The sequence below is a fragment of the Theropithecus gelada genome, chromosome 6 (assembly GCF_003255815.1).
Source record: "Theropithecus gelada isolate Dixy chromosome 6, Tgel_1.0, whole genome shotgun sequence".
Taxonomy (NCBI): Eukaryota; Metazoa; Chordata; class Mammalia; order Primates; family Cercopithecidae; genus Theropithecus; species Theropithecus gelada.
The window spans coordinates 168,866,244-168,876,775 of record NC_037673.1 but is presented as its reverse complement, the minus strand read 5'-3'; the positions used below and the strand labels follow the sequence as shown (position 1 = coordinate 168,876,775).

Sequence of the window (10,532 nt, the reverse complement as noted above, 5' to 3'; positions counted from 1 at the left end):
CCCTTCGAGGTGCTGAATCTGCCTGTTTTGTTCTTCTTATTCTTCTTCTTCCTCTCCCTCCCCCTACCCCTCCTCCTGACGCTGTGATGTGGTGGAAAGAGCCAGGCCTGGTTCAAATCATGGCCCCACAGCTCCTAAACAGTGTGATCTGGGGCAGCCCTTCCCTTCCCTGTAAAATGGGACTGTAATACAATGTGTGGCTGGCAGGACTCAGTGAAAACACAGGTGCAAATGTTCTAGGCCCATTTGCCCTTGGGAACCAGGGGGTCTAGGTCCAAGGACATAATTACAAACAGAAAGAGAAGAAACCTTTTGTCTTTGAGAGGCCACATAAAGTAGGAGAAAGTTACTGATTCCTTCTGAGTCTTGGCTTCTTGCCTATAAAATGAAAGTAATGATGGAGCCTATTCAGAGAACTCTTGTGAGGATGTACTGATGTCATGGATATCCTTTGCACACAGTAAGTGCTCATTAAATGATCCGGTATTATTATCATCTTTCTGGAGGATTGCTTGCCCTGCAGGAACCCAGAGAATGAGGAAAAGAGATTTGCAGGCACAGTAGTGAACCCTCTGCCCTACCGCCAGGCTAGGCGCGCTGCAGGCAGCAGGGGCTGGTGAGGGTGTGTGCACTGCAGCACTGGAGGAGGAATCGGATGTGCCAGGGAGCATGGCCCAGGTGTCGGTAAGAACACACAAGGGCAGGAGAAAGAAGGATGCCTAAACTACACCGCTAAATGATCCCGAGCCCTCATGACCTGAATTGGATGGGTCCCACACCTCAGAAGTGCACTGGTCTGAACAAGTCTGTTTAGGGGTCTGCCTTCCCCTCCAGATAGGTTGGTTCTTGAGGGTAAGAACATACCTAGTTTTGTTTCAGGTGTGGGCATGTGACAGGTTCAGAGACTGAGCTTTTGATCCAAGGAGTCAAAGGAGAGGCAGCACACGGGACTTTTCCTGAAACTTCTTTAAAGGGTCACTAAACTGGCATGATATGAGTCACTGGAGGATGTTCTGGTGGCTGAAAAGGGACAGCCTGCCTGAGAGTGCCATCAGCTCAGAGGAAGGCAGAACTGAGAGACAGAGGCAGAGGCCTGAGGACATCATGTGAATACCCAGATCTAGCTGTTCCTGAAGCTAGACTGATCTGTTCTGGGCATGAATCAGTACATTCTGCTCCCTCTCCTTTTTATTTTTATTTTTTTCTTAAGTTGGATTTCAGTCTCTTACAATGCAGTGGGCCTAGATTAATATGACCTTCTTGGCCAGGTGCGGTGGCTCACGCCTGTAATCCCAGCACTTTGGGAGGCCAAAGTGGGTGGATCATGAGTTCAGGAGATCGAGACCATCTTGGCTAACACGGTGAAACCCCATCTCTACTAAAAATACAAAAAATTAGCTGGGCGTGGTGGCAGGCGCCTGTAGTCCCAGCTACTCGGGAGGCTGAGGCAGGAGAATGGTGTGAACCCGGGAGGTGGAGCTTGCAGTGAGCTGAGATCGCACCACTGCACTCCAGCCTGGGTGACAGAGCAAGACTCCATCTCAAAAAAAAAAAAAAAAAAAAAAATTAACCTTTTTTTTTTTTTTTTTTTTTTTTTGAGACAGAGTTTTGCTCTTGTTGCCCAGGCTGGAGTGCTATGGCATAATCTCAGCTTACCACAACCTCCACCTCCTGGGTTCAAGCCATTTTCCTGCCTCAGCCTCCCTAGTAGCTGGGATTATAGGCGCACACCACCACGTCCGGCTCATTTTTTGTATTTTTAGCAGAGACGAGGTTTCACCATGTGGGCCAGGCCAGTCTCGAACTCCCGACCTCAGGTGATCTACCCGCTTTGGCCTCCAAAGTCCTGGGATTACAGGCTTGAGCCACCGCGCTCGGCCCTACCTTTTTTTTCTTTATTCAAAAAAGTCTTATCAGATAGCATCTGTGAAAATGTTGCCTGGTCCAGTAGAAGGACATAGCGTTGTGGGAAGGAAATCTGGAAGGGGAGAAAGGATCCTGGGTTTTGGGCAGCCTCGGCCCCTAAGACTTTGGTAAAGGGGTGCGAAACGTGTCTCTGAAAGATTTTGCCTTGACTCTGGAGCAGGCCCACCTGGGCCAATCCTGCTTTCCCTTTGGCCTCCTTGCCTGTAAAATGAGAACACTATTGTGAAGATTCATTGTGAGAATGTGTGGTTTGTGATGCTTGATAAATGCTGGTTTCTGTTATCCCATTGCTTCCTAAAACTCAGTGTCACCAAGCCAGGCTGTTCTAACCATCCAGAAGGCGCAGGCCTGGGCAGCTCCCTCTCCTTGTTCACCCCACTCCCCTACTCCCCGCTCCCACTCCTGCTACCACTGCCATGCTCCACCCCAGAAATTTGGGCCCCAAAGCCTGGCCTAGAGGAAGCCCAACCAAACTGGTCAGGCTGGCCTGGCCTCTGCTAGAAACTTACAGGTCCTTATCTCCACCATGACTAAATTTGGATCTTAAACTCACAGACAATCAGCCTGGGAATTCCTGACAAATTCCAGCAAGGGCCAGCTGTTCTCTGGCTTTTGCAGAGTAGGGAGATCATTTTTTCCAAGTAACAAGTTTAAATGAAAAGTCATACTTGCTCATTATGGAAATTTGGGAAATCTGGGAAATTTTCTATAATGAGCAAGTATGAGAAAAAGGCACCAATAAGACCATCACTCAGACACAGCCCTCATGGACATTTCACTCCTTTCTTTCTGCTCTTTCCAATGCATGGGCAGGTTTTTGGGCTGTTGGTGTTTTGTCTGTTTTTTTTTCATCTATGAGATCATGGTGTATGTGCAATTTTATATCTTGATTTTTTAAATCACATTTTAACATAAACCTGTGTTATAAACTAACAATCGTTGCTTGGTGCTGGGTGCCAGATGCTGTGCCTGGCACATCACTGTATGATCTCAGTAACACTTACACCCATTCTAAAATCAAGGACTATTATTGTTCTTGCTTTGAAGATGAGGAAACTGAAGCACAAGGAGGTTAAGCGTCTTCCCCAATGTCTTGGTGAGGCCCTGGCAGTCTGGCTTCATGCCCATGCCATTAGCCCCATATGTATCGGTATCATGGTTTACTCGACTGTTCCCTACACAGAGGCCTGTTGTTTTTGCCCAACCTGCATGCATTCTTTTTTTTTTTTTTCTTTGAGCTGGAGTCTCACCCTGTCACCCAGGCTAGAGTGCAATGGCGCAATCTCGGCTTACTGCAACCTCCGCCTCTCAGGTTCAAGTGATCCTCCTGCCTCAGCCTCCCGAGTAGCTGGGATTACAGGCATGCACCACCATGCCCGGCTGAGTTTTTGTATCTTGAGTAGACAGGGTTTCATCGTGTTGGCCAGGATGGTCTTGAACTCTTGACCTCATGATCTGCCTGCCTCGGGCATGCATTCTTCAGGACTCATTTTCTCTGGAGATTGCGATTCCCCACTTTCAGCCCACAGAGTTCAGACAGGGCAGCTATTGGGTGCAGGTGAGCACCCATCCTGGGTCTGACCAATCAGAACCCCATATCTCCCTGTCCTGTGACTAGTTCCGGAGAGGACACGTGATCTGAGCTGGTCCCTGCAGGGACTGCTCAAAGGCAGGATGCTGGTGGCCCTGCAGGAGGTATCTCGAGAACCTGCCTGGGAATGGGGCCAGATCACAGGGCTGAGCGAGAGGGGAGAGGCTAGTCCTGATGCAGCATTTCAGACCCTGGTTCCGCTTGCACACAGAGTGGGTTCTGCTACTGGACTTTTCAGTTCCCTAGCTCTTTATCCCCCTAAAACCTATCTGAGTTGGGTTTCTGTCACTTGTAACCAACAGTCTTGGTGAATACACCCTGGTTGTTGGACATTAGGGTTGCTCACAACTTTTTACTCCTCTAGAAGATGCTGCAGTGAATATCTTTACATGTAGATTTCATCCTTGATTAGAATGATTTCCTTGTGATTTTCACAGAAGTGTGCTATTTGGCAAAGGCATCAAACATTGTCGGTGTTCTATAGACATTTTGCAATTTATTTCCCCAAGGCTGGCAATGATTTGGATCCTCACCTTCACTCCCCATCAGTGTATGTAAGTGGGATTTTAAAAATTGAGTTCTGAAGAGTTTTTTTTTTTAACAAGCCAAAGTTGTATTTTTTTTAAACAGGAAAATTATGTCAATATAAAACAGATAAAAACAGACAAAAATCAAAACACACAACACAGAAAAGCACAACACGCAAGACCAGTGCAAACCCTTCCCAACCCACTTCCCAGGTTTTAAAACTTTGATTACAGATCCCCAAGGATTAGACTGTATTGGAGAGGTCACAGTATTGAATCAGAAAAGAAGACATGTTTTAAAAGGTCTGTACACAGGTAGTGGTGTGTGGGGTGGGGGATGTACACTTCATCACTCCAACATCAAAAACAGGATGCAAAAAGAATTTCAGCGATGATCACAGATTTCTGGAACCCTACCACGTATGCCAGCACCCCCATCCCCATCCACTTTTAAAAGTTGCTTTTAAAAAGGATAAAAAGTGCACAGACACTTTCGTAAGGCACAGACAGATTGTCGCACAAGTCGTTTCATTAGGGACTCGGATAAGACAGCGAGACAGTTAAATACCAAGAAATGCCAGGAGGCCGCGTGTTCCTGAGCCGGTGCCCCGTGCCAGGACTGGGGCAGGGGCAGGGCCGAGCAGTGGGAGGTTATTGCCTCTCTGCCTCAACTGGACGGACTCACTGGGGTTCTCCTGGGCCTTGGCGACTGATTTCCAGGGCCTGAAAGCAGCAATTAGCCAACTTCCCCACTGCGCCTCCCTGGCAGGACCTGAGGGTGGTCACCAACCCGCGGGGCCTCCGGAGGTTCTCCTTTAACGCCGTTTTGGCAGCAGCTCGCTGACTGCAACATGCCCAGCATTTCCAATGCAGAGAAGGTTCTGTGAAGCGTGCAGCAGGTTCTGATCAAGAAGGCAGCCTTTGGACACCCACCTGCACGGACCCAAGGCAGCAGATGGCCAAGAGAGCCCAGTGGATTCTGCCCCAAATACCCCACTCCCCTCTTAGTGTCACCCCTGCTGGCATCACAGCTGGGGCACAGTCCTCTCTGCTCTATCCTCACACACCTCACACATATTAGGTGCTCAGCAAATGTTTGCGGAGTATCTTTGTGTGTGTATGTGGTGCTGTTTTACCAAAGCCCTGAGCACTCAGAATCTGATTTCTGGTTGACTCAGCAAACCTTTACTGAGTACCTACTATGTGTTAGGACAGGACCAGCACCAGGGGGTCAGAGAAAAGTTCACCCTGTGTCCTGAACACAGGCCATGCTGATTAGTGGGCATCAAGGGACTGGAAACGTGGTGCTGCGGTGAGGGGACCAGCTCCATCCCAGGGGACTCCCCGTTCTGAGAACCTGCTAGGACAAGGAGCCAGATTTGCCTTGGAAACAGCCCAGTTTTTCAGGAGGCTCCGAATGAACGGGCACAAGACCATTGACAATGGGGTGTTTTCAGGTCTCCCCTGTCCTAGCCCTGGAGCCCCGGCTGCTGTGGCCCAGAAGAGCACACGATGGGCAGTGAGCCTGGAACAGCCGAGGGCTGGGTCACGTGAGGGGGTGCTCAAGGGGCTGGGGCCCCGCTTGAGGGGGTGGCGATCACAGGGCCTAGGAAGGTGGTAGAACAGGGCCCCAGGTCCCTCCCCAACTGTGGACACCCCTGCATAACGAGAGAGGGCCCTTGGGTTGGAGTCCAGATCTCACAGAGCTTGGCTCTGCCAGAAGGTGGGCAGTGAGCAGACGAGCCTGGAAGGGAGGCCGCTTCCCCTCCCAGGGTGTGCGCAGCGGAGGGGCCCTGGCTGGGGCTGGAACCTCCACATAGGCACAGGTGCCCGGACTCTCTCCAGGTGGGTTTCAAGGGAGAAAACTCAGTCTCGAGCTTCCTGGGACTTGGAGCCAGGCAGTGGGAGTGTGGGATGTGGCACCAGACACTCCTGGGTTTGAATCCCAGCCCTGCCATCTCCTGTTGTGTGATCATGAGGTCGTTTCACTCACAGGACCTCAGTTTCCTTACCTGCCACGTGGGATAATACCAGCTTTCATAGAGTGTAAGTAGCACAATTTTTTCTTCTTCACACGTGAACATCTCTGATTGGAAGGAGCTGTACAGTTTTAGCATCTTAGTTAAGATTGGCGGCGTTTTTTCCTTATGGTATGTAAAACAGTGTGTTTTATGACCGGCAGTGTCTTAGATGTGACTTATTATGGCAATAAGACCTGCCTCACAGGATTCACGCAGGAAGGCGCCTCTCTAGCCCAGTGCCAAGGCACACTGTAGGTGCAAAATAAAATATAGTGGCTCCTTTTCCTCTTTCTCTTGTCTCCTTCTCAAGACAGAACATAGTGGGGATGTGTGCGTCTCCTCTGTAGCACTAACGCTCAGAGCATCAGGAAATGTCTGGTTTTTAGAAGATAAACACCCCCTTACCTCCTCTTGGAAACAGGGAGGCTGTTTATAGCAGCTGCAGAGCAGGTTGAATGGGCCACTACTCCCTTCTTCCCAAGGTCACAGGTCGCCAGGAGATGCCTGGTCCAACCCTGGGTCCAGGCCTCAGTCACTGGTTTCCCAGTGGAGGCTGGACGTGACCCTGGCTGGAACCCAAAGGGGCAGCGAGGAAGGGCAGGAGAGTGGAGCTGCTTTCCCCCAGGCCACTGAGACCCCACAGCTTGTGGCTGGGTCTCAGAGTAGTCAGGAGACGGTTGCCTGGAGCACCACAGGCCTGGGGTGAGGAGTCCTCCCATGCAGGGCCTGTGCATGGCCCCGCCCACACCCAGCACATGCGGGAAACTGAATTCAGCCAGGCACCCAGGGCTGCCTGGATTCTCAAACTCTTATTTTGGCAAACACTGCGGTTCCAAAAGCTGCTCAAAAGATTCTGCTGCCAAATTAAAATGTGGGAATTTCCCCAGATTTTCTAGGGAAAAGTAAATAATCAGGGATTCTTGAGGGGGCAAGAGAGTGGGGGCCTTAAGTTAGAATCAGGTCAGACAACCGTGACCACTCCCAGCTAGAGGAGGAACAGGAGGCCCTGAGCCCGCCAGTATCGCATGGGCACCAGCTGGTCTATGGGGCTGGATCTGGTGAGGGCTGGGCCCAGCTTCGCTCTGGGCACCCAGACACCCAGCAAGTGTTTATTATATGAATGCATCAACTCCCCTGTCCCTCCTTCCCTCCTTCAGCAGGACATGAACAGATTAGGAATTGTAATACAAATGGTACTTGCTTTTTGCAAGCCGTCTCAGGCTTTTCACAACATTGTGCTGGTCCTCCCAAGAACTCTTGGAGTTGTCAGGTTCTAGACTTCTAACTGGGGACTGAAAAATAGACAGGCCAAGGGACTTCCCTAATGGGACATCACAGAAGAGGGCAGAGGTGGCCAGAACTGGGGGCAAGAAGGGAGGGACAGGCCTGGGCCAGCCCCTCAGCCCAGGTATGATCTGCGAGTCTGCAGAGATGGGCAGGGGTGAGGGGTGGGTCAGGGCCAGGGTCCCAGGAAATCCCAGCAGGTAGGTCTGGGAAGGGAGAGAATCCCAATGCCAGCATTTGTAGTTACTGTCTCGATCATTAGTTAACATACTTATCAGTGAACACTTTCGTAACCAGCGGAGGAAGGTACACTGAGAATCAGAACAAGGACCAAAAGTTGTAACCAAAGTTATAAAGCCCTCGTTCCTCCTCCTGCCAGCAGGTCCCCTGGGAACGCCAAGCCCAGGGGCCACCGCAGGAAGGTAGAGAGCTGTCTGCGTGGTGGAGTGGCCTTTCCAGCTCTAGCTGCATCACCTGCCTCTAGGATTCTCTCTCTCCCACAGAAAAACGGACCCTCTGCTGGTCTTCCCCTTGGAGACGGGGAGGAGCATCACAGAGACTTGCCTCTAGAGACAGAGACAAGGTACGATGTGTATATTATTAGACGGTCTGGGGGTGAAGGGGTGAAAAGATGACACAACCCAGAGGGCTTGGCCTCGGTGCCCATCACACCTAGCTCTAAGACCCAGTAAGAAATGAAGAAGTGAATTGTTCTGTTCTCTGCCCACCTTCCCCTCAAGGAGTTGACGCTTTGGAGCTGTAAACAATGAGTTATTTTTGCCTCCCCTTAGAGAATCTGAGCATCTCTTTTCTACACCACCCCAGGCAGTTCTGTTAGGGTCAGGCTTCGTACATTCAAAACCAGCTATGTCCCATCCCCAGAAAGCAAACAACTTCTAGTCATGCCAACATCGGGGCTCCGGATTGCACGCTCCCTCCCAGAGCCGGGACCCCTGGTAAAATCGCTACACGTTCATTCTCTCTCTCACACACACATTCTCTCTGTTCTCCCTCCCTCCCCTCCCCCTCTCTCACACTCAACCCAACCCCAGCAAGAAGCATTGCACAGACAGAGGACGCTGTTTCCCAGTTGAAAGGTCACCAAGGGACAGGGTGATCTGCCAGGCAGTTCCCGAGCTTGCTCTCGGACGGCCTTTTGGGGGCAAAGCACTTTGGAGCCGGAAGCAACCCCTGCCTGGGCTGAGGCCTCGGGGGCCTCGCGACATGACTGTCACGCCTTGCCCACCACTGGAGAGACGGCCGCTGCCCGTGGACTCCCTGGCAGCCTCGTGGTTGCCCAGCCCAGGGGGGCTTCAGAAAGGTGACCTTGCTCTGGCCAAGGCCCGTGGGCAGGTTGGGCTATGGCCTGTAGATCTTAATGACGTCCTTGATGGGCCGCCGGCAGATGGGGCAGCAGGCCCGGGCCTGCCGCTTGAGCCGCAGGCCGCAGCTGTGGCACAGGCACATGTGTCCACACGTGTAGATGACCGTGTCCACCTCGCCATCGAAGCACACTGTGCACTCGCCATTCTTGATGCCTGCTGGCTCCGGCGGGGAGAACACGGGAGACACCGGGGGGCTCAGCGGGGAGCTGGGGGCCGTCACTGCCGAAAGGGAGAAGAGGACATACGTTAACAATGTCTCTCGCGGGTGGGCTCTGTTGGGGCAACCCCAAGAATGCAGTGCTGCTCGGCGGGACCAGTGGGAGGACACTTTTGGGAGATACTAATTTTAGTTTACCGTCTGGGTTTTATACCTTTCTCTACCCTTCTACTCCCAAACACCAAGATAAAATGCCACCACTGTCACCCTTTGGAATGTCCTATTTAGACACTACTTCTCCCTCCGCTGAGCATACAGCTGAGGGAAGGAAAGGATGCGGGGGAAAGGCGGCCACCCTGCTCAGCCCCTGGAAGGCCGTTGGCACAGCCAGAAGAGCCAGGCCAGCTGCCAGCCCCTGCCCCTGCCCCTGCCCGGGTTTGCATTTCCTTACCCAGGGATGACTCAGATGCCGAGGAGGACTGGTTGACACTGAAGGTCATATCTGAATCACTATCGTCCTGGGAGCCGCTGAGGGACCCTGATGGAGTCGTGGTCGCAGGGCTGGACTGCAGGGTACCTGAGGCCCAAAGAGATTCCATCAGGGGCAGTGGGAGGTTGGACCTGCCCTGCTAGTCCACAGTTCTTCACTGCTTTGCACCTTAGCTTTCGCGTCTGTCTAACCAGAGGACCAGAGCTATCTCCCAGGGCTCTGCTGAGGACTGAAGAGCATGTCCAAGTGTGGTGCCTCTGTTCTTTGTCTACCCAGCCTCCATTCTCATTTCTTTCAGAAACAGCCCTGGGATGTCCTTTTGGGATACTAATGTGCCCTCCCTCATAGGATAAGGGCCAGGAACTTATAGGAACTTCCACTCCCTGGTCTCAGTAGTAGTGGTTCAGGAAAGGGCACTTAACCCACGTAAGGCTCCTGAGACCCAAGTCTGCAACTTTTACTGGAACTACTAGGAAAGAAGGAACTCATTCCATTCATTGGGAGGGAAGCCTGGAGCTGGAAGAGCCAGCCTGTGGCAAAGGCCTGCCTGAGAGTGATGCCAACACAGAGGCAAGCAGAGCTTTGAGTTGGAAAGAGAGGTGGGATCCTGCTGACATCCTTCCAGTATCTAGATCCAGCTGTTCCTGAACTCACCCAATATACTCCCAGACATTTAATTTTTGCTTAGGGCACTGTGAGTGGGGCTTTGCCCCTTGCAAGAAGATCCCTGACTACTAATGCTCAACATGGTTGAGTTTTCTTCCCCAAGCCTGCTGTTGGTTCAGACAATAACAGGTTATTTCTTAAGATGAAGAGATGCCCCTTCCCTTGCCCTACCTGAGAATGAATGGACAGATAATGGGCACTTCATCTCGGGCTGAAATGATGACTATGTCTGATGGTTCCTCAAAAACACAAAACAAAACAAACCTTCCCCCTCCCCAAAAAACACCTTGAACAAATAACCACCACTGCCACCCGGCTCCTCCTCTGCCCTCATGAAGACAGCAACAGCTGCTGTTGTTACTGTTACCACTGATTAAACCCAGGGCTGTGCCAGGCCCCGCTCAAGGCATTACATGCACCTGATTTCACCCTCATGACAACCCCATGAAGCAGTATCCCTCTCTTTCTTTTTTTTTTTTTTTTTT

General features: G+C 51.5%; 1 protein-coding gene across 3 annotated transcripts in view; it reads right to left on the bottom strand.

The window, feature by feature from the left end:
* Nucleotides 1–4,105: 4,105 nt before the first annotated feature.
* The window catches only part of NEURL1B (neuralized E3 ubiquitin protein ligase 1B), a 49,745-nt gene continuing 43,318 nt past the window's right edge, over nt 4,106–10,532 (bottom strand). For all 3 annotated transcript variants that reach the window (XM_025389186.1, XM_025389188.1, XM_025389187.1), the window contains 2 exons: nt 9,343–9,468; nt 4,106–8,953 (listed from right to left, as the gene is read on the bottom strand). In XM_025389186.1, the coding sequence (XP_025244971.1) occupies nt 8,709–8,953; nt 9,343–9,468 (371 nt within the window). In that variant the 3' untranslated portion in view covers nt 4,106–8,708. The remainder of the gene's footprint in view (nt 8,954–9,342; nt 9,469–10,532) is intronic.